This window comes from Emydura macquarii, unplaced genomic scaffold, assembly GCF_026122565.2.
Source record: "Emydura macquarii macquarii isolate MOO-44397 ecotype Brisbane River unplaced genomic scaffold, CSIRO-AGI_Emac_v2 contig_2676, whole genome shotgun sequence".
NCBI lineage: Eukaryota > Metazoa > Chordata > Testudines > Chelidae > Emydura > Emydura macquarii.
Genome location: NW_027132813.1, coordinates 36,606,595 through 36,631,146, shown reverse-complemented (window position 1 = coordinate 36,631,146; position 24,552 = coordinate 36,606,595). Strand labels below are relative to the sequence as shown.

Below are 24,552 nucleotides of genomic sequence, written 5' to 3'. Positions count from 1 at the left end.
AGTGTCATCTCAGCCATCCATGTCGAGAGTAGCTGCTCAGACATTATAACAGGCTGAGAGGGAATAATCAGAGCACGGAGATCAGGATGATATAGGTCATGTTGAGGCTCCAGTACCAAAGGTCTTAGATTACATGTATTCCTTGAAATACAAAGGCTCCTTGAAAGACCACCTGGCTGCAATCTCTGCATTTCATGTTCTGGTTTCAGTCATAATCAATCTTTTCATAACTCATGGTGATGAGATTTCCCAAAAAACTGTTGCACTTGTGCCTCTCACTTAGAGACCCAGTTCCTATTTGGGATCTCAGTGTTGTCCTTTTACAGGTCATGGAACATCCATCTGAGCCTTTTTCAAAATGTTCATTGTACCATCTTTCTATCAAGGCAGCATTTGTAGTAGCCATCACATTGGCCCAGAGGGTCAACGAGATCAGAGTCCTTATGGCTGGACCGCCATGTTCAGTTTTTCATAAAGGCATACAGTGGTGATAAGGCCACATGTTAAATTCATTCCAAAGATAGTGTCGGGCTTCCATTTGAACTAATCAGTCACCTTACCGGTTTTCTTCCTGAAACCATATTGCTCTTTGGGAGAAAAGAAATTGCATTCTTTAGATGTCTCCAAGGCTCTGCTCTACTCTACCTGAACAGGACAAATAATTTCATACTCTCTCCTTGTCTCTCTGTTACTCTGTCAGGTAGATCTAAAGTTCAAGTGATTTCTTGTCAGTGATTGTTGAAGTGGATTACTCATTGTATCTACATCCATTACACTTACCTGGTGAGACCCTTCTCACAAATGTCAAGGCACACTCCACCAGAGCTCAGGTAACATCTTAGGCCTGCTTCAAGAATGTATCAGTTGCTGAGAACTCTAAAGCAACTACTTGGGGTAACCCAATGACCTTTTTAAATCACTAAGCTCTCGCTGTAGCTGCCAGAAAGGACACTAAATTCAGAAGGGATGTTTGATGGTCACTATTAGATTGATGTGGCTGTGTCTCCTCTCCTGCTTCTGAGTAGACTGTTGTTTGTCTGTTGCCTGGAGTGCCATCCACACTCACACATAACTTGAAGAAGAAACCATAGTTATTTACCCTATAGTAACTGGCTCTTCAAGATGTTATAGTCAGTGTGGATCCCACAATCTGCCTTCCATCCTTGATTTTGGAGTCCAGCTACAACAAGATTTGAAGTGCGAGGGAATTGAGGGATGATAGGGCTGCCCTGCCTTTTATACCCTCAAACTGGAGCACAAGGAGGCACAGGGCATGCTCACAGCCCTAGAACATCACAGGTCACGCATGTGGGGCACATAGGCACAGTGGGATCCACACTGACTACAATATCCTGAAAAATCACAGTTATTGTAGGGTAATAACCATATTTTCCTCTTTAATTATGCCTCAATTCATGTAAGGGACATGGGGCTTCCTTGGAACCCAAGATTTGAATCAGGAACCCACATAGTCAGTTGTCTCACTGCCCTCTGGGATGGAGCTGGTTGAGTCAGAGTCCAAAGCTGAGTAAGATAGTGGCCTCATGGAAGAGGCTACAGATCAAAATGAGAACAAATTATCATTTCCAGAGAACTTCATGACATAAGAATCATCAGTATCATCTTCAGAATCCTGAATCTTTTCAATGTCTTCTCACCAGGACTGAGAGTGTTATGGATTTTGAACTATCTGCTGTCCAAGAGAAAGATCACAAATTATCTGTCATCTGTGAAACAGGCAGGGTGGTTGTGCCTACTAATGAGAGCCATAAGTAATGTGCAAAGATTTATGGATAACACCAGCCCTCCAGTAACTTCTGAGAAGGAAAATTAGTTCTACTTGATCTCTTTTCAAGGGTTTGATAATTTTCATCAACATCCAAACCTATTGTAATGGAATGCACTCCTGTATTCATACTCTACACACTATTGTAATAATCTTTGTATGCCTTTTGAGGTATCATTTGAAAACTCATAACTTGCTGATGAGTAATATCATGGTAAAATTTTCGTAGAAGCATTATATGTAAAGTTAGACATTTCCCCCTGTGATGTTCAGACTCACGTAGCACCAAATTGGTGAAACAGACCTGTCTTTAGCAAAGGAGTGTATGCTTGTCTTAATTTGCATTTAAGCAAAGTCATCAAGCAGAAAGGGGGAAGGCAGAAAACAGGAACTCTCACAGGTGGAAAAAACGCAGTGGGGAACATTCTTCCACACAGACTCTTTGTCATCTGAGTCTCAGTTGGAAATGCTTTTCAAAGGGGACTGAAACTTAAAAATGAGGGGCAAACACCCAAGGGACCTCTTCTCTCTCTCTCCCTTTCCATCTCTTTTGAGAAGCCAAAAGAAGCAGCCATTGGACTTTGTGGGAGGGATCCTGACCTAGAGGTTGGTCAGGAAGGCTGCTGGAAGCATGTGGTGAGAAACTTTACTTGAATCTAATGTAATTTGTTATGTTAGGCACTAGAAAGTGTTTATATTTATTTTTCTTGTAACCGTTTCTGACTTTTATGCCTCATTGCTTGTACTCACTTAAAAGCTATCTCTGTGTAGTTAATAAACTTGTTTCATTATTTTATCTAATCCAGTGTGTTTAAGTTGAAGTGTCTGGGTAACTCCATTTAAGGTGGAAAGTTGTTGTTTATTATTCTGTTAAAGGAATAACGGACTTAATATATTTGGATTGCCCAGGAGAGGGATGGGCAGTACAAGACATACGTTTCTGGGGGAAATTCCAGGACTAGAAGTGTGTTGTCACCCTGCAATATAACCAAGGCTGATGAGAGTCAGAGTGTAACTGGTAGGCTGCAGTTACACAACACATCTGGGAGTAACCTTCATACTGGCAAGCTGTTTGTGAGCAGTCCAGGTGGTGAGCTACAACAGTAAGACATGGCAAGGCCCCCCAGGTTGCAGGGCGAGGGTAACACAGCTCCCATTGGTCTGGATTGCACCTGGGTATGTCACACCTATTTTTAATAGTTGTCTCAGCAAATGAGAAAATTAGCCATATAGATCTCATAGAACCATCCTGACTCATAAAGATGCCAAGAAGATGGATCTTGTAGAGTGGAAGTCACACTTGTGCCATTTTATAGGTGACAGTGACAGACTTCTAAGCTCTACTGATTCGGTATGATTTCTAATTTAGTATAAGATTACTACCTCATTAGCCAGTTTTCCTGCAGAATTGAAGGAGGAAGGGGAGATAGTGTCTGAAAATCAAAATGTTGCAAAATTCTCGAAAGCTGCCTGATCTGTAGCCATAAACTATTAATATGAGCAAAGTTCCTTTACTGAAACGCATGGTCTGTCAGTGCATTCAGAATAAAGGGGGAAGACCTCCCAGTTGAGGGGCTGGATGTCTTAATAACTTTTACATGCTAGTGTTAATTGATTTATTGTATGATCTCTAGTTAAAGGTTTTAGGCCAAAAAAGAAATGGTAGGTACGCTAGTGATGATGAAATCAACTGTTTAGTTTTGTTTTTTCCTTTCTTTGACCCTTGTGCATTTGCTGATAGTTAATAAAGTGAAAAGCTAATGCATTTTGTGAAGAAGGTTGATCCAGTGGTCAGGGTGCAAGACTGGAACTCGGGACACCCTGCTGCACCACAAACTTTTTATGTGAACTTGGGCAAGTCATTGAGGGTATGTCTACACTGCGATAAAAGTCCCGTGGTGTTCAGTCTCAGAGCCCAGGTCAGTTGACTTGGGCTAGTGGGGCTTGAGCTATGGGACTAAAAATAGGAGTACAGAAGTTTGGACTTGGGCTGGAGCTCGGACTCTGAAACCTTGTAAGAGAGGAGGGACTCAGGCCTGGTCTACTCTTACCATGAAATTCAGCGGCAGTTGACGGGAGATATGCAAGCTACATAAAGTAGCTTCTCTATCTCCTGTCGGCTTCCTAAATTCTAAATAGCGCAGTGTCCCCACTATGCTGTGCCAACGGGAAATGCCCTCCCGTTGATGCAGCGTTACTCTTTTTCCGGGGGTGGATTTATTCGGTCGACTTCCAAATCGATTGAGCGGGTCTCCAATTCTGCTCAATCAATCCCAGAGAATCGATCCAGTGGTGCCGAATTTGCCGCTGTAAGTGAAGACATACTCTCAGAGCCCAGACTCCAGGTCAGCCCAAATGTCTAAATTCTCATTTTTAGCCTCTTTGCCTTGCCCCTGCAAGTACGAGTCAACTGACCCAGGCTCTGAGATACAGCACTGAGGGTTTTTTATTGTAGTGTAGACGTATCTTTAGTCTCTTTGCCTCAATTCACCATTTGCTAAATGGAGGTAGTGGTATTTCCCTATCTCACAAGGTTGTTTAGGGGGAAATATATTGAAAGATGCTGAGGTGCTCAGATACCACAGTAATGCGTGCTATATAAGTACCTGATATAATTAGATAAGTACCTAAGATAGATAAGAGCTGTGAAAGCACTTTTTTATTTTTCTTGTTTATTGTTCACAGGAATCTCTTGACGAAGTAACTATTAAAGATACCTTGGAGGGTGACAACATGTATACATGTTCTCACTGTGGGAAGAAAGTGCGGGCTGAAAAAAGGTATAATTGTGAATAAACAAACATTCTTAGCATTTCTTTCTAATTATGAATGCCACTAATTTCTGTTAATAGTTTCCATCAAGTGAGAGTAGTAGTCCAACAATATCAATCTAAAATAATTATAATTATTTAATATTTGAATAACGGTAATACTGGAGACTCAAACAGGATCACATTGACTAAAGCACTGTACAAACATATGAAGATCTGATTGCTATCCCAGAGAGCTTACAAAATAAAAATACAGTGACCTACATAAGAAAGAATATAAGACATTTTAGGAAATGGTCACCTGCTCCAAATGCATGCTCCGCTAAAATTATAGCCTCATCTTTCTCATTTTTCAACATAATCCTCAGACTTTTCCTTCTGTAGAACAAATCTAAATTTTAGTCTTTTGAACTCATTTACTATATATGTTTTTGATCAATCAACTTTGTTGGAAGTTTATTCCATATGTTTATTACTGTTTACACAAAGTGATTGTCTGGGTTCTTTATTTAATCTTGATTTCTGATTTTAAAATTGTTCAGTAGCCTTTGGAACCCTTTAAAATATATACAGTATGTATGTATGTTATCTGTGTCCCCTTCTTTTATTTTTAAAAACTTCATCTGAGATTGGAAGCCACACAGTTTCTTGATTAAGGAGAAAAGTTCCCTACTGTAAATCTTATAAATATGCTCAGGAGCCTAAGGATTTTAGTACTGACTATGTTGTGCATTGAAATATGTCTACAAGAGAGAGTTTTGCACATACATATATGAGTTGTGATGGCAGTTTAGTAGTGTAGTTTGTACCATAGTGCCCAACATTAGCAGATGCTGCTGCCAGGATATGCAAAAAAATAGAGGCTTAGAAGCTAATAAGTCAACTGTTTTTTATTTTTGCAAGTAATGAAAGGGACTAATCTTTATTAATGAGCATCCACATTGAAAAATTCAGATTATAGATTTCAGCCATGTGTGACTGGAATGAACAAAAATAGACTTACTCTTGAAAAAGTGTACTCCCACCCATCATCTTTTTATAATTCAAAAATACTGATATGATTTTATTTAAAAAAAAATTTTTAAACTTTGGACTGAGACCAATCATGGAAAATTTTAATCAGGAAAGATAATTTTAGTGTAAATGGGGTATGAAACAGTGCACAAAACAGGGTCATTATTCTTTATAATAAGCCCTTAATGTAATCCTAACTGCAGGGAGTGCAGCTATGTGCTTACTGTAATAATGACTGTTTTAAGTCAGTCTTCTACCCAATCCCTGTTATGTGTCATCTGATGACAAGATTTTTATAACATTTGACTAACTGACACTGTCTAAGGTATTGAAGTTGCTGATTTTTAAATTTTATGGTGACTATTTCTAACATGAACTGGAAATGAATGGCAGGAGTGAAAGTTTTAAGAGACTTTGAGTATGTCTATGCTCATGGTGGCAAAGTCGCTGCCGCCAGATCGATCTTTCTGGATCGATTGAGCGATCAGTGTAGACCCGCTCAATCGATCAGGAAGTCGACTGAGTAAAACCACCCCCTCAAGTAGCGCAGTGTAGTGAAGGCAGCGTGCAGAAGGGAAGACAGCAGTCGACGGGAGTTAAGCTAGCTACTCTGCCTAGCTTGCGTAACTCCCGTTGACTGCTGACGAATCTCCAGGTAAGTGTAGACCAGGGCTCAGTGGCAGTATTATCTAAGCAATTCAGTTTTATTAAATGTTAATTCTTTTTGTCTTTAGGGCATGTTTTAAGAAATTGCCTCGAATCTTAAGTTTCAACACCATGAGATACACATTTAATATGGTCACCATGATGAAGGAGAAAGTCAACACGCACTTCTCATTTCCTTTACGTTTGGATATGACACCTTACACAGAGGATTTTCTTATGGGAAAGAATGACAGAAAAGAAGGTAATTGATTCTGCTTTGTCCCTATGGTTTTCCATCAACCAACCAGTGTTGAAAATTCAACTTTTTGAAAATTTTTGTCTAGTAATGTAATATATTGTCAGTTAAACTGCATAGCCTGGTGGCCCAGGGCATATGGTGAAATTCATGGAAATTAAGCTATAAAGAGTCCTGGAATAGTAATATTTCTTAGCAATACACACACATCCAAATAGTGAATAATTCTAAACACGTCTTTAAAGAATGAATTCCAGATCTTTCTGGAATTCTCCTTCATGTGAGGTTAAAAAGCAATTAAAGGCTAACGTAGCCTGTATTTTTATATTTACAAAGAAATTGTAATTCATTGTATTTAATATTCAATGACTGCTAAATCATTTTATTTTTGCAAATACAGCACAATAACCAATATAATTACTGATAAAACCATTTTTATAATGAATTATAAATTCCTGGCTTGTTGTGTATAGTTTGTTGTTGATTTGTTTTATATTTGCAGGATAATATGGTGTTCAAATTCTTGAGCTTTACTAAATGGTCTACCAGTTGGGAGCATACATAAACTGCTAAAGCATTAGTACGTATGCCTGTATTCTGGGTCAACAGCAACCCCACAGAAATAGTGACCTATGATTCACCTGTTGGTGTGGGCGTTCTGGCTGCTACCTTTGGGTAGTGCCTACAAAAAATATGCCATGTGTTAGTGTATTTGGCAAGAAATATTTTCTGTAGGTTACCTATATTAATTCTAGTGTTGTGAAGGTTAAAGGGATAACTTGCTAAATATTGTATTAAATTATTTAAGGTTTTAAGGAGGACGGTGAATATTTAAAAGAAACGGAAAGTTACGAGTATGATTTGATAGGCGTGACAGTTCATACAGGAACAGCAGATGGTGGCCATTACTACAGTTTTATCAGAGATATAGTCAATCCCCATGCTTACAAAAACAACAAATGGTGAGTTGTTAAGTGTTTAATAGTTCTTGTTTGTGATGTATTTTCCAACTGGTAAATTCTTAAGATGACAATGTCATCTATTTCAAATAGGGTATTTTAACTCACTGACTAGGACTGTCCTGTTAAATACTTACAAATATATTTATTTATCAATTTATCTTTTTCCAATCAACAAACATATTTTTTCCTGATTTTGGTGGGGCCTTTAAAAGATTGGGTGGATTGATTAGAAAGTAGCTATTTAGAATCCATTATATGTTCTTTATTAGACTTTAGATGTTTTAAAATAGGTCAGATTTGGTGCCTACATTTCTTGCTTTTGTTACGTCAATTTTTTAAAGTTTATTGGCTTTGTCATACCAGTAGTGCAGATGACTGTAGGCTATTGATCCTTGTTGAGTGTGTTCAGCACAAAATGTTCCAGATGAAGGTCATAAGATTGTAGATAATCAGTGTACATGCTTGTGCACTGCAACTGTAATAACTTTGATGTGTGCAAGACATACATGCAGAAGAACAAAATTATTCATTTTAAGTCTGAGTTTTTATGTAAATTAATATTGCAGTAAAAATGTATTATTAGCAGTTCAGTGCATATTAACAACTTTGGTACGATGACTAGGTTTCTGTATATCAGAGAGATGATATAGTTATTTTTGAAGAGCATGCTGCTGTTGACATTTTCTCTGTAAAGCAGATTAAACAAACAAAACAAAATACCCAATTTGTTTTCATTATGATTATGATTATCCTTTGTGCTTTAACTTTGTCCTTTTTGTTTTGTCAGTTTTTAACTATTACTTTTCATAGAAGTGCTTAATATTTTCATTCTTATTTTCATTTTGCTTTTCTTTAAATCTATTCAGCTCTGCATCTGGAAAATTATCCATTGTTGCACTTCAGTTATCAAGTGTTGACACTCCCTCACTGAGCTTTAACACATGCAAAATATTGTTTTGTCTCATCTGGCATTTACAAATTTGCTAGTGTTTTTCAAACTGGTGAATCTTCTCACTGTTCAACATTTACCAGCTGTAATTAATAGTGATATGTCTGAATATTTGTAGCCTTTATTTTTTCTATCCTCAGTAGAGAAAGGAAAGGGAGGCATCTCCTTCAGCAGAGATTATCACCAGAGACCTCCTCTTGTAACAGTCATTATGTTCATTGTAGCTGACCATCAGATTCATATTGTAATGTTCTTTAATGAAGCTACTTTTGGAAAAATCTTGTGTCAATCTTCTTGCATAATGATGTTGGATTTTAAGAGTCTGGCATTGCCCTTTCCGTCTCAAGTTTTGTGACTGCTATTGTTGACTGTGGTTCAGAGGAAGGCAAGATGTCCTCTGACTTAGAAAAATGAATTTTGCTCCCTTCCTAAAACATTAAATATAAAGATCTAGATCCATCTAGCCATCCAGGGTTTCTTTGGTTTTCAATAGTCTAAATGATATTGCACTAAACTCCCTCAAGTTGTCCACTAAATCCTCCACTCTTCTGTATTGGTTTGCAGAGTATTAGGAGATTTGTCCATGAAGGTAGGGTATCTCATTCCACCTCTGTAAAATAGTATTTCCTTTAAAAAGGAATAGCATTTTTGTGAAAAACCATTGATTCCACCCTCCCTGACTTGTCAGGCAACAAATTTAGTTTTTCAGAAAAGAGATCAAGGTCCTCTTCATCAGGGAAAAGTCAGTCCTTTGCAGTCAGATGTTCCTTCAGCTGTCTAAGTCTAGTATTTTGGGAGTAAGGACAAGCCTTCCTTCTGTGCCCCTAAGAATGTTTACAAAGGTTTTGTGTGATCAGCCTTTTCCCTCCACAGAATTGTTTTTTTGAGGGGTGGAATTTATCATTTTCTTTCACACTAGTGGAAAGTCATCTTATCTGAATATCTTAAGGGAATTCTCTCTGTTTCCTCAGGTTTCCTCCCCTTTTTTCATTTCAGGAGATGCCCCAAGTGAATAGGTTTTAGAAGTTACTCCAGATTCTTTCTGGCCCTTAGAAAGGAGGCATCCTACTCTTTAATATCTGAAGTGGGTAAACCAGTTTATAAAACCTGAGAGATTAAAAATGAAATCCTTCTGAGCCACCCTAGTACTGATGGAACAGGATGATTTCCTGGTATCGGTGGACCTGAGCATGTCTGACTACACATCCCTGACACTGCCTTCCACCAAAAGCATCAAGGTGTATGTTGGCTAGTTGGCATTTTCAGTACAACTCATTTTTCCATTTGACCTGGCATCTTCCTTGAGAAGGTTCATGTAGATCATATTGGTCATAGCAGAAGCCCTCTGTAGAGGGAATTTTTCATAGTTCCTTATTTGTATGATTGGCTTATTCAGCCATGTACCCAGAATTGGGCAACATAAGTGTTATGGAAGACACTAGCTTTATTTGATGCACTAGGTCTTGTGAACAAAAAGGATAAAAAATAGAAGCTGCACTGTAAATCCATCCCTCTAGGTCCCAGGCAGAATACACATTTCTTCCCAAAACTGGAAAGCTCACATGTTGCCTGCATACCTCAGGGAATGTGAACTTCAGGAGAAAGTTGCATGTGAACATCCTTATCTGCAGCTGATCATGTAAGGCCTGCCTGGTCTACGCAGTCTTTTTACTGGTATACATTTTGGTTAGGGATGCATTTTTTTACTAAAATAGTTATACTGGTACAATCCCTAATATGGACACAATTATAACGGTATAAAAGTGCCTTATGTGAGAATAAGCTATTTGGCTTAGAAGCACTTTTATACTAGGATAACTGCAAATACACTAGGGGGCTTGTACTGATTTAACTATATTAGTATAGTTATACTGGAATAGTGAAAGTGGTACAAATTTTGTGTATAGACAAGGCCTTAGTCTGTTTAGCATTAACATGGCTAATCTAGGGAAACCATGACATCAAAGCCTGACAATGTAACAGAGACGTATAAGAAACCTGACCCTGCTAAGGGTTTCTGTCATTTTGTTATCCTGGATCTAAGCGATCCTCTTTTCAGTAAGGCTCTACTCATTCCATGTCACCTTAACTTTGCAGTGGACTGGTTAAACTAATCCAAGATTGTTTTAGGAGAGTGGTCATTCAGCAGATCTCAAGGGTTGGGGAATTCCCAAGATAAATCTGCTCTCACGAGATTCTTCTGGTTTTTTGGCAGCAGGTATTAGGATCCAGGAATGCTGGTCAGTAATGTACTTGTACTGTCATAGGTCTAGCCACAGAAAGGCTAATTATATCCCACTAGCTACCTAATTTGCTTTCTGTAGCTCAGATATTATAGCACAGCCTCCCACTGTATAGCACTTTCCAAGCCCAGGCTTTAACAAGAGAATAAATTCTTAGCTAGGGAGGTAGAGCAAGTGAACACATTTCGTTCAGAGAAGGAGGAGTCAACTTAGAGAAACAAGGTGGTAAAATCCCGGAAGATGCTCATGTCATTTTTCTGGCTACTTATTCACAAACAAATTAGCTGGTCAATGGGAACGTAATTTTGCCTTTACTTCCTCATAGTTTTATCGTCCATGTATAAATGTCATTCTTTTGATGTAGGTGTTTGGTATTGTTCATCTACTGTAAGAGAGGCAACAGACAACTGATTCAAAAGTTTAATCTTTTATAGGTACCTTTTCAATGATGCCGAAGTAAAACCATTTGATTCTGCTCAGCTTGCTTCTGAATGTTTTGGTGGAGAAATGACTGTAAGTTGTAGCCTTTACCTCTAGTCCTTTCTTTTGTACAGTCTCAGAGGTAGTTCAGGACACTAGCTCTGCCCTGAGAACTCTCTCATACAGGTTTCATAGTGTTCTGCTCTGCCCCAGTACCCTCTCCAGTTCAACATGTGTATGAAGCTGCTAGGGAGTTTAACGAGACACTGGTTGTGGTAGGAAAAAGAGAACTGCATAGCCTAAGTCTGTTTATTTTCAGGCCATGCTGCAAAGTGGCCATTCACTTTGCATCAAAGAATAAGCCATCCGCTTATACTGGAGGGGGAAGATCTGAGTTTTGGTGAACTGGGAATTTTTTTTTTAGAATGCAAATCCAAATTAGTTTTTTGTTTGTGTTTAAAAAAAAAAAAGAAAGTCAATTAGTGAAATAGCTATACATTAATTGTATAGATACATGTATGTGCATTTTGCCCAAATAAACAGTTGCATAGCGATTGATTTCCTTTATAACTTGTGTATATTGTGATTCACATTATATTAGTTTCCTGTTCTATAAAACAGCAATAACTTTTTTTAAAGTATTTTGAACTCCTTGATTGAGAAGCACTAGTAAGTGCAAAATATATTAATTTTAGTGCTTCAGGAACCACCAGTAGCTGCCAGAGAATGTAGTTCCTCAGACTATTGGCCAGAAAGAATTGGCAAATCAGGCAAATACCCATCTCTAAAAAAAATGTTTAATATTTTTGTATTCAGGCTTATTATACCTTATATATTTTTCTTTTGGTCAGAGAAGGGAGTTTCATGGATTTAAAAAATATTAAAAGCAAAATATTTTACAAGACTATACCAGCTTCTTGCCTTGGCTTTTGAATCTGCCTTGCCAGCAGTGTGAATATTTTTACACATATTTAGTATGAAGCTCTGTTAAACCAATAGCAAACATTCATAATGTATAAAAAGATCTAGGGCCATGTGCTTTCCTGGTTTGCATGCTTAATAGCACAACAGCTTATTACAACAATTCTATGAACAAGCTAAAGACTCCCACTTGGTAAAGCTACCACGCCAAAGTACAATACAAAAATTGATTCCATGCAGCTGCAGACTCCAAAAAAGAAGGTATGGTCTGCAGCAGTGGTTCTCAACCTATTTGCCATTGTGGGCCATATCCAATATTACCTGTATGGCCCTGAGGATGTCACTTGGGTCACAGCTGTGCCCCGATTGGGCCACAGATTGAGAACCTGTGGTCTGGAAAAATGAGAGAGGAGTCAGAGTCAAAGTACTGCATATGCAACTCTGGAAAATTAAAGTAAGTTATTACAAAAAACTGAAAATTGTTTAATGATGAGCAAGGAATATAATTGTTGGCATACCCTGCATGGTGATCATAAAATAGAGATGCCACCTTGCATATTCACACCAGAACCATCCACAATCAGGCCAGAATAACAAGCTTATAATGAATATTTTAAGTAACCAATGTTCTCTTTTTGACAGACCAAGACGTATGATTCAGTCACTGATAAATTTATGGACTTCTCCTTTGAAAAGGTACCCTTTTCTCCTTTCATTTGCTAAGTAAATATGTTTTTACATTTATGACCTAAATAATCTCTCTCTAGAGCAAAAATTATACAGATTTTTTTTTCTTAAAGACACATAGTGCGTACATGCTGTTTTATAAACGGATGGAACCAGAGGAGGAAAATGGCAAAGACTACAAATTTGATGTTTCATCAGAGTTGCTGGAGGTACAAGTTGGTTTGTTTTAACACCAGTGTAAAAATATAATCCTATCCAAATCGGTCATATATGAGTAAATTTAGGAAATGAAATTTGATTTTAAATATTAAGATAATTAATTAAAAGGCTTACCATCTTTCATAGAATATTTTGTAATATAACATCACCCTTTACATTCTAAAATTAACATTGTGTCAGTGTTTCCATTATAATCTACTACTTTCCAGAGTTTGTAACCTAGCAGTAAAAATTAACTAAAACTTGGTATCATAACCTTCAAAAGAAGGAAGATTGTATTTTTTGTAAGTTCAGTTTTATTTAAATAAAAAATAGCAAAGCTGACAACAGGAAAGAAAATGTAAAATGGACATTAAATTATATAAAAATACTGGAATTCATTGGTATTTTTAAAGTAAAAAGAAAATGTAACTGAGAGCTGGCAGCATAATCATCAGAGAAAGACCAGTAAAGAAGGTGCTGCATTATATGTATAAGGCATAACACATAGTAGGTTGTTCAGTTGTTGTGGCATAGCATAGCTGAATGTCTTGGTCTGTAGTAAGGCCTGAGGCAAAAAAAATCAGCTGTCTCCAGCACACGAGAAGTGCAGTTATCTCACAATACATTGTTTGAAATAATTATGACTTGGGCTGTTCCAAACAGGAAAGAGTTTGGTTTATTTAAAAAAAAAAACCCAGACTCCATTTCTCTTCTAATGTACTTACAAGTGGGCTGCTAGAAAAATAGTTAAATATTTCTAAGTGATTTCTCTGAGGTGAGAAAATCTTTCACTTGAGCTAGTATGTTTCAGAGAGCTTAAACAGAAAGAATGGTGTCAGTGGAAAACAGGTTATAATATCTGGGAGCCTATTCTTTTTACATTAATGTAAGCAACTATAAAATGGAAAATTATAGCAGGAATTTTGACCTGAACAGTTTTTTGTCTCAGTCATATAGACTAGACCAGAGTTGTCCAACCTGTGCTTGGGAACCACCTGTGACCTTCAAGGCTCTAACTTCTGACCTTTAATTGCAAAATGTTTTAAGAAGATTTGTATTGACTGCAAATTGAAAATTTGTACCTGGGGCTATGGCCTGTGATTGTTAAACTGAAGTATTTGAACCAGCCCTATTGCTGTGTGGAGGAGATGAGGCAATGCCGCCTCTGTAGCTCTGATGTGACAGAGAATGTTCTGAGTAACTGCAGCTGCTCCACAGCTCATTTGCCTGTTGCACTGCAGAGGGGGAATGAGAGAGTAGTTCTTTCCTGCAGACTTGTGGGAGCCCCAAGGAGAACAGGAAAGGAACGCAACTGGCTCTGCTTGACTTACGGCGCTAAGGAAGTGCCTAGTGAAGGATGGCTCCACTCCTCCATACAACCCTTCAGGGTAGCCCAAGTGAGGGGGAAGAGAAGAGATGCTGAGAACCAGCAATCAGTTGCATCTCCCTTATTTTATGGCACATAAAAGCACTGAGGGCTCTATAACTTGTCAGCTGGCTACCAATGGGGCTTGGCTATCAAGGGATTATGTGCCATCTGAAGATGACTAGAATGCATCATGCACCTGCCACACATCCTCCACATCTCTGACATGCAGGGAAAGAGGGATAGGAGCTGAACATGTCAACCGTGTGTCTGTTAGAGATGCAACTCTGCTTTTGCCAGTGGTATCCCCAATAGGTTTTGTTTTTTACTCCCCTTGTGCCACCTGAGTGGCCATAGGGATCAGAAAAGGGTGGATAATCTGTCATAAGTATTGATTTATGGATCCTTATATGTTTGGCTCTCAGGCTGAAAAAGTTGGACATCACTGGACTAGCCCTTAGCCAGTTGATCAGATTATGCTTTCAATCCTGCCTAATTTAAAAATAATCCATAGTAGACTTCACCAAAGAGTTAAAATCATTCCTATTGGGGAAAAAAATAGTACAAACAGATTTGGTCAAAAACAAAATTTTAAAATGTGAAACAATGAGATCTGGCACAAAATGTAGTTTTGAATGAGAACAGTGACCCAAATTCTGCCCTTGGGGTTTTATTAAAAGCTCACTGAAGTCAGCGTGAGTCTTTCCATTAATTTCAATGGGCTTTGGATCAAGCCCTTACTCTTTAGTTGCACCTATGCAACCCCATTGACATAAATTCTAATGTTTATTTGTTGGCTTCAAGGGGGTTGCATGGGTTTAATTGACTTCTGTGGGAGATGCTGGGTGCTTAGCATTTTTGAAAATCATGCCACTAATTTAGACACCTAAATATGGATTTAGAAGCCTAGTATCAGGTACTCATTTTTTTAAATCTTGGACAAGCAAGCATGTGGAAAGGTATGTTTGGAAGGGAAGGGATATTGAGAATTGTTTTTAACTATAGTAGGCAAAACTATCACTTGCTATACTAGACATAAAAGTTTGAATCTATATTTTAAACTAAAATTGAGAGAAAAGATTGGGTTTTTTAGTCGACAAGTGTTATTTTTATTTTTTAAATCACACACAAATTTAATGAAGTAAACTGCTTTCTTGTATCTGATGTTAGCATTTTTTCTTCAGTGGATATGGCATGATAACATGCAGTTTCTTCAAGACAAGAACATTTTTGAACATACATATTTTGGGTAAGTTTTGCTTTAAATAAATATTATATTGAGATGTTTTTACTTAATCCAGATTTTTAAACTTCATTATAATTAACAAAATAAATTACTGACTCTAGGTTTATGTGGCAGTTGTGTAGTAGCATTCCAAGCACATTACCAGATCCAAAAGCAGTCTCCCTTATGACAGCAAAGGTAAAGTTAAAGTACCTTAACATCAGAAAACATTTCTTTTAAACTGAATATGTTTCAATGATAATTCTGGACACTGATTAATAGTATATAACATTTTCTTGCAGTTAAGCACTTCCTTTGTTCTGGAGACATTTATCCATTCAAAAGAAAAGGTATGTTAGTTTGCTTGTAAATTCATATTAAGTAGTTGTCTGAATGCAGTGAAATTTGCCTGTTCCTTTGTGCTTTCATGTAAAAAAATATAGTTTTGAGTCATAACATATACAGTAGTCAATATCAATCTGAGAATGTTTACAATGTCAGATTTAATAGTGACCTGAAAATGAAAAGCATAAAAATGGGATTGTGTTCATTTGCTTCTTTTTTCTGTAAATTTAAGGCTTGAAAAATTGTGTGTGGTGGGGAAGGAGGTGTTGGGTTGGGTTGGTTTTTTTCCTTACCCACTATTGGGACTGACAAATCTTGTATTCCCTTTTTGGTAGAAGAATTATTGTATAATTCAGAGATGTGAATTGGAATCTTTTTTAGTCTCTAATTCAGTGGTTCCCAACCTTTTTGGCTTGATGCCCACAGATATCATTTTTACAACCCTGAAAGGCCACCAGTCTCTGCCAGCAGGTGTGCCCCCCACTGCAGCCAGACAGAAGGAGTTCAGTGAAGAGGCTGCCTCCCTCTTTGCTGATCTCCCATCTCCCTGGCTGCAGCAGGGAAATCGAATGCGTCCTGTAGCCCTGTGCGTTCCACCTGGGTCCCTAGGCAGTGGTTCCCTTCTGCAGCCAGGGGGGATGGAAGATTAGTGCTCCCCTCCCTCTGGCTCCAGCAGGGACCCCAGCGCCTATGGACCTAGCTGGAGCGCTTTGCTGTCCTCCCTGCTACAGCCAGGGGGAGGGGAGTGCTGATCTCCCATCCCCTTGGCTGCAGCTAGGAACCTGCACCGGCCTTTTAGCTCCACAGAAACGCACTCCGCGCAGGTCCTTAAGCAGTGACTCCCTTCTGTATCCAGCGGGAGGGGAGCCACGAACCACTTTGAAAGCCCCCACAGGCCACTATTGGCCCCAGGCCACAGGTTGGGAACCACTGCTGTAATTAAAGGGGCGGTGTATCGAATCCTTAACAAAGACAGCTGTGCTCTTAAGTGTTTTAGTTACACAGATATTAACATAAACATAAAACAAAAAGTTTCAATCAGTCTGAATAAAAATCATTTGAATTCTCAGTTGATGAAATTTTACTTTCTTGGTATCTATGATGTCATAATACTACTGATTCTTCAGTCATCCAGGATAGTCATGACCTGAATTTCTAATGAAAAAGCAAGCAAGGAAAAAACAACTTTAAAAGAAAATTTTAGACCTTTTTATACATTATATAACACCTATATTCAAGAAGATTGTGTGCCAGATACTCTGGTCCACCTGTACTGTGTTTGATGCAGGATTGTGCAGTGGACTGAGGATCTGGCCACAGCCTGGCATAAATTAGTGCAGTTTTAGGGCTTCCATAATATATGCCCAAGGTACCCATAGCTCCCAGGAGTTGTTCCATCAGCTGGCTGTCGATCAGGTGCAGAGGCATCCTTGCCACAGTCCTTTTCACCTGGCTATCCTAGTTATGCCAGCACAAGCTAAGAGTAGTGCAGGAACTGGTATAGCAAGCATACGTCACTGGAAAAGTCTCCCATGCCAGGGGAATTCTCGAGAGCCTGGTTCCTCCATATTTAAAGCTGCTTTGTCTCAGCAGACCAAGGCAAAGCAGTAACAGCAGGGCCTGGGTCTGTGGATTTAAGCTGCTCCACAACAATACTTGAACTCACTTTTCAAATGCTAATGCTGTAATGAAGTATGAGAGGTTACTGATGCCACCTTTCATTAGATATGAAGTTAAATAAAGGTCCTTTCTGCCTACCTCTGGTGGTACTGGCCTTTTTTGAAAAGAGCAAAGGAAAAACTCAATGTCTTGTTTTGCTCTTCATCTCTCATTAAAAGTTTCTTATAACTGAAGCTGTTGTGAGCTAATGCTGAAATGTGTTAAGGGCTTGATCCTGCAAGATGCCTAACACTCTAGCTATGATCCAGGAAATCACTTAAACATATGCATAACATTAGGAGTTAAGTGAGACTACTTTGGTCAGTAAAGCAAACAGGATTTGCCTGCCAGTCTATTTTCTTTGCCTTTCCTAGTATTTATTGGTAATAATTTATAGGTGTTCCTTTCTTTTCGATATAAACATATGTAAATATGTATTCCCACATAAATCTAGTACCAAAAGAGGACTGTTAATATAGTTACCTCAAGCAGAGCTGTGACAAAGTCTTCTGCTAGTCCTCAGGTATTATTAAATAGAAGTAACAGAATTTTCAGATCTTCCCTTTTTCACTGAATGATGATCTAATCTTAAAGGGCAAGACTGAGTCTTTAGGCTCACCCTTTAGTATAAGACTGTGCTTAGCTGCCCTGCCTCAGACTCTGCTTGCCCTGCTTCCACCTTGTCCTGAAGAAGGAGTAAACTACTTCAGTCATGTGATATGTGAAGGAGGAAAACAGAGCTCTGGCTCCCCCCACTCCTGATCTCTCCCCCAGCTTACTTATGGGGGATGATGGACGGGCACCTTCGGGTATACAACCCCTTCTCTTTTCCTTGCACCCAGAGCCACAATTGAGGCATCTCTGATGCAGCCAAGCAGGGTATCCATATTTCCCCTGTACATTACTGCATGGCTTTATTAGATCTAGGGGCAATCTAGTCCAGTGGTTCTCATTCTGTGGCATGCTTGCGGTCAAATCCGCACACAGCTGTGGCCCATGTGACATCCTCAGGGCCATACAGGTAGCATATTTCTTGTGTGGCTGTGGCCCACATAACACATAGAGAGCTGCATATGCAGACCGCAGTGGTAAATAGATTGAGAACCACTGGTCTAGTCCAAAATTATGAAGTCGAAAAAATCTATTCAGTAAATTTAAGCTCTTTCCTTACCAACAGTTTCACCTTCCTTAAACTCTCCCTACACTTCAGTACAAGACAGTAGCGTATACATCATGGAGAACTAATGTGGACTTGTTTGTTTCTTTAAAATGAGCTAATTTTTTACCATCAAATGCCTAATCTCACTTTTAAATTAAAATCATATTCTAATTCTTAAAATGATACAAAATATTATTTCCACTTATTAACTGAAAGCCCTTAATATGCCTTTAGTTTGAGGATCATTTTGGGAATTAATATATTTTGGTGATTAAAAATAGTGATGTTTGCAGTGTGGTCTCCCTAATATAGCTGAGTTACAGCTCTTGGTATTTGAAGTAACTGGATTTTAACATGGATTATGATTTCTTCTGAGTGGGGGAGGAGGAAAAGCAGTACTTGGGAAAGAATTTTTAGGATGTAATAAATATCTAATCAGTTTAAATGTGAAAAATGCACTTGCCTGGAGAGTGATACACAATGCGTGTTACTTGCTTCAGTTTCCAAAATATGTATTACTCTTTTGTTAAGAGATTTATTTCAGTTTCATTAAACATTTTAATGGATTGTAATTGCATTTGTTCTTGAGACTAACTATATTAACTGGTTGTGTAGAAACTTTAAGATTAAGTTGGAATTTGATCTTTAAATCTTTTTTCCTATTTCTGTTTAGCCCACAATGCTTCAGTGGATTGAACTGTTAACAAAGCAGTTTAATAACAGTCAGGCAGCTTGTGAGGTGAGATAAATAATGAGGTGTTTAACAAGATAAAAAAGAAAAAAAACTCTATATAAAGAATTTTGCATTTGGGGGCGTTAGCATCACTATTTTGGAATATGATCTACTGTGTTTAAATATACATGTGTACTAAGAGGTGAAATTCCTCTCTCATATAAAGCCTAAACTTTGTATGGAGAAAGTTGCAGTGATTAAGGGGATGACACTGCCTCCCCTTCTCATGAACATATAGGCAGGCCACAGGATGAAACCCTATTGTGACTGTAGTAATAGATACAGCTGTCTATACCTCCTTGGGCTAATTGTTTTTAATGTTGATAGGTTTTGCAGAAAGGTTTAAGTGGGATGAGGTTGGTCACTTGGAACAATAGACATGGGAAGGGAATTTCACGAGGCACAGCATGGAAGAAGACATGAAAACAAGGGAAAGGAAACAAAAGGACCAATGACATGGGAGACTGGGGTGGAGTGAAGAGGATAAGAAAGGGAGTAAGAAGAAGTAAGAGCAGAGAGATAAGTAAGAGGAAACTCATACAGAGCCTTGCTGGTGTAGATGACGGGCTTGAACTTGATGTAAAAGCAAGGGAAAGCCTATGAAAGAATTAGAAGAATGGAGTGACACGGTAGGAGTGTCATTGGAGGAAGATTATTTTAGTGTTAGTGTTTTTGTATAGACAAAAGGGAGCATGGGGAGAAAGAGGTTGCAGTCTGAAAATGAAGGCATGTCCAAAGAATGTTCCCGTAAGTATAGAAAGGACAGAGTTTTGTGATGTTGAAGAGGAAAAATGGAAAGAATTTGATGATAGCCTGAATATGCAAGGTGGGGAGGAGGGTCCAATATGACATTGAGATTGCAAATCTTAATGACAGAGACTTATTTATTGCTGCATAATGTTATAATTTCAGCCATAATCCTGCAATAGATTTTATCCAATATATATGCATTAATTACAGTGTTTGTTTACAAATCCAATCTTCAGATTGTTAAATCTATATCTAACATTCAATAATCTGGGTGACACAAACTCATCACTGTGGTTTGAGAATAAGACACCAAAAACAAATTAAGTGAAGATCCTAGAATAGAAGAGCATACTAAAATACTATTAAATCAAGGAAAAAAATAAGAACCTGGTTTGTTCATTCTAAAGTAGCAACATTGTCTATTGAATAGAGCATAGTTCTATGAGTCAGAAGGCCTCAGTTCTACTCCCAGATGAATCTCGTCATCTGATTTGGGGAAGTCATTTAATCTCACGGTAACTAATTTTCTCCAACTGTAAAATGGAGATAATAATGCTTATTTGCCTTTGAAAAATATTTAGGACTTCATTCAGGAATCACTTAAGCTTGAGTCCATCCCTGTTCTGCAAAGCACTTTAGTATGTGTTTAATCTTAAATATGTACTTAAATCTCATTGACTTGATGGGATTTAATTGCATATTTAAGGTTAACCACATGCTTAAGCACCCTTCTGAAACAGGAATGACTTCTCTGAATCCAGGCCTTAGAGATCCTGAGATAAAGGGTATTAAAACTATTACATGCAAACTCATATTTATAGTTAGTATTTTCTCTCTTTCTTCCTTCCCCAAGGACAAAGGATTTTCAGATTTCTCTTGGACTTACATTTTCTGTTTTAAAAATAATAATTAATAATAATAATATCCCTCTACATTTTAATAGCATATTAAAGGATGGCTGTAGAAAAATAATGTATGACTGTTAATTAGGAATATACAATAAAGAGCAAATAATATGTATTTTATGCAGTGGTTTTTGGATCGGATGGCTGATGACGATTGGTGGCCAATGCAAATTCTAATCAAGTGTCCCAATCAAATTGTGAGGCAGGTAAGAAAAATTTGCTTTTATACAAAAATTACCTACTTGATACATAAGCAGAAATGGTTTATTATTACTAATTGCATAATAATATTGGCAGTTCACATTACTGCACATAACAGTCATTTGTTGCTTCCCTCTTACTTATGATTTATGGATGTTTATCTGTCTATGCAAATATTATATTATTCATAGCAAAATCCTACATAGAGTCTTGGAATTTAGGCCAGAAGGGACCACTAGATTATCTAGTCTGACCTCCTATATATCACAGGCCACCAAGGTCACCCAGCCAGTACCCACGCTATACCCCACCAACCAAAATTAGACCAAAGTATAACAGCCGACAGAAGACTACACTGTTATGTGCCACAGATGGATAATAAGAGGGATGGAGGTGCACTGGTGCTCAAGGCCCCGCAATGGTAGGGAAACAATTAAGTGAGATATACCCAGATAATCCTGGCATATGACCCGCACTCAGTCACTGCAGAGGAAGGTGAAAATCTGCCAATCCGACCTGGGGAAAAATTCCTTCCCAACCCCATATAGGGAAATCAGTTAGACCCTGAGGATATGAGCAAGAACCAGCCAGTGATTAATACAGTGTTATGGTTCCACAGTCAAAATCACAAAAAGTCAGGAAGGACATAATTTAAGGTTCTTGCAACACCAACATAACATCAGCCAAACTGCATACTTGTTTATATTAATTTATATTTTGTAACATAAACGATGATATTGTGATCTACACACACAACCAGAGAAATAGGAGAAAGAAAATAATACATACTATATGTACAATGGCTAAGTCAGTACTGTTCAAACCTTAACTTCTGCATTTTCTGGTTTTTGTATGATATTTTAACTGTGAAACATTTTCATTAACATAACTTTAGCATTTAATTTTCTTTCTATAAAAGTCATAAAAGTGAAAAAACTGTCTGTACTTAATGTTAGTATTTGAATATTCACAATTACTTTAAGTTTATATATCACTGAGATGGAAATGAGGTAGAACCAAGCTGTTGGACTTTTGCTGCTGCGCTGAGGACAGTTTTTTATTAGTGTATGTTATGAGTATGTCTTGCATCAGAAAGAGTTATTAGTAATCCCACTGACAGCTTGCTTAGCTAGAATCTGCAAGATTTGGGGCTTGAACTTTATAATTTGCAAAGTATAGCAGAATGTATCAATAACACCCTAAAATCGTAAGTTCAATGATTTTTTTCTCAATCCCACAGTTTTATCTTTTTCCTGGTATTAAGGTTAGTTTTAGGAGGATTTTGCTGTGTATGCCTGTTTTGTAAAGGACTTTGAGATCTACTGATGAAAAGTGTTCTATAAGAACTAGTCATTATTATTATTTCACTGAAATAAATATCATCTCTCTAATGCAAACTGTCTCAGCAGAAGCTTAATAGCAACAGCTTCTTTCCTGAACCCTCTGGTCAGGTCAAGTGGGGAAGATGCTATGGTAATAGCTGCTGTGTAAAAGCGTAACTCATTAAATATGCAGCACAGGATCACAATGGGAGTTGTGCTTCATTAGGTTCTGCTTAAATTTTAGGCAAAGGTGCTAGTTCTTAATGAGTACAATGTATATTTCAAATTTCAGCCATTTTTGCTATAGACGTGCTTAAAAAATTTAATTAGTCATTGTACAATGAGATAAATGTATCCCCATCCAGAGACCGAGTATGCAAAATGTCAGCCAAAAAGGTATGACTATTGCAGTAAGTAATGAATATATGGAAACTGTTGTGTAACCTTTATGACAAGCACTGCCAGGTGCCTACTTCATTATAATACAAAGTACACTAATAGTTAGACCATATCTAGGTTCCAGCCATGAGGTGTCTACATTAAAATCAGGTCTGACTTGCACATTAGAGTTTGATACTACAACATGAAAGCAAATAGAGATGGTCATCTTAATCTGAACTGTAAATTTGAAACCTGTAATAGTGGGTGTGACGGGTCCCCCCAGGGTGCTACCTGGAACTTCTGTGCCCCCATAATTCCCCAAACTGGGTTGTCCCCACGCTACTTTGGTAGTGACAAGCAGCAAACCTCTCCAGGTGCTGTTATCCCTCAGCCCAACAGTAGGTGGTGACCTACGCCCAGTTAGATTGCATAAAGGTTCTCAGAGCCCCAGCCAGTCCGCCCTAGTTCCCTGCACTGCATCTCAAAGTTGCCCTGTCCTGCCCTAGTCAGAAGTCTGACCAGTAAGTTTGCCCCTCCCTCAGTCTGGAGAAGACACACCAGCTTTTGTTAACTGAGTGAGGGGGGGGGTTTCAAACACTTCACTGAAACAAACTTTTAGTTAAGACTATAAAACACGTTTATTAACTACAGAAAGGTGAACTTTAAGTGAGCATAAGCGGTGGGCATAAGAAATCAGAGAGAGGTACCAAAGAAAATAAAGATAAACACATGAACTAAATCTTAAACCTTTAAGACTATCTAGATTATGCAGTTTTTTCAGCGCTTTTGGATGTTCCAGTTCTCAGTATACAGGCTTCTCTCAAGCCTGGGTCCAGTCTCTTAGGCCTGGACTACACTAGAGAGCTTTGTCAACAAAAGTCAGTTTTTGTCGATAAAACAGTGCTAGCATACACACTACAGTCACTCTCCCCCGCTGACAAAACTGCCATTTTTTTGACAAAATAAAACCACCTCGACGAGAGGTGTAGGGCTTTTGTCGGCAGAGCTAGAGTGACACAGTGTCAGTGCAGACACTGCGTCCCCTTACAGCAGTGGAGGGGCTGTCATACTTGTCAATTTCACCGTTCCACTAGAGCATTGCAATTGACAAGAAAGGCGGAGCGCGCTCCCAGGTGTGAGCCGGGTGAGATGCCCCAGCTGCTGCAAGCCCTTGGTGGCTGGTTCCTGGCTCCCAGCTGCAAGCCTGGACCAAGTGGGATGTGACAGCAGGTGGCTGCTGCCAGCTGCAAGCTGGGACATGGGCGACTAGAGCCCAGGTCCCGCCTGCAAGCCAGGACCGGGTCAGCTGCCACTTGGCTCCCAGCTAAGAGCCAGGCCTGGGCAAGCCACGGGGGGTCGTGCCCGGGTCCAGCTGCGAGCCAGGACTGAGCGGGACGTGGCAGCAGGCAGCTGCCACCAGGTGTGAGCCAGGATGCTGGCGGCTGGAGCCTGGGTCCTGGCTGTGAGCCAGGACTGGAGTGACTGCCACCTGGCTCCCAGCTGCGAGCCGGGACCTAGTGGGACACGGCGGTGGGTGGCTGCCATCCACTGCGAGCCAGGATTGGGCGAGATGTGGGCGGCTCCCACCCAGTTGACAGCTGCGAGCTGGGACCGAGCAGGATGCAGTAATAGACTGCAGCCGCCCGCTGCG

The 24,552-nt window shown here is 38.8% G+C and overlaps 1 protein-coding gene across 1 annotated transcript in view; it reads left to right on the top strand.

The window, feature by feature from the left end:
- The window catches only part of USP34 (ubiquitin specific peptidase 34), a 244,205-nt gene that overhangs the window by 169,129 nt on the left and 50,524 nt on the right, over positions 1-24,552 (top strand). Inside the window, exons 48-58 of the mRNA XM_067565207.1 lie at positions 4,472-4,566; positions 6,306-6,478; positions 7,281-7,434; positions 11,061-11,139; positions 12,610-12,663; positions 12,768-12,863; positions 15,406-15,470; positions 15,569-15,644; positions 15,749-15,796; positions 19,283-19,348; positions 21,123-21,203. Coding sequence (XP_067421308.1) covers positions 4,472-4,566; positions 6,306-6,478; positions 7,281-7,434; positions 11,061-11,139; positions 12,610-12,663; positions 12,768-12,863; positions 15,406-15,470; positions 15,569-15,644; positions 15,749-15,796; positions 19,283-19,348; positions 21,123-21,203 — 987 coding nt within the window. The remainder of the gene's footprint in view (positions 1-4,471; positions 4,567-6,305; positions 6,479-7,280; positions 7,435-11,060; positions 11,140-12,609; positions 12,664-12,767; positions 12,864-15,405; positions 15,471-15,568; positions 15,645-15,748; positions 15,797-19,282; positions 19,349-21,122; positions 21,204-24,552) is intronic.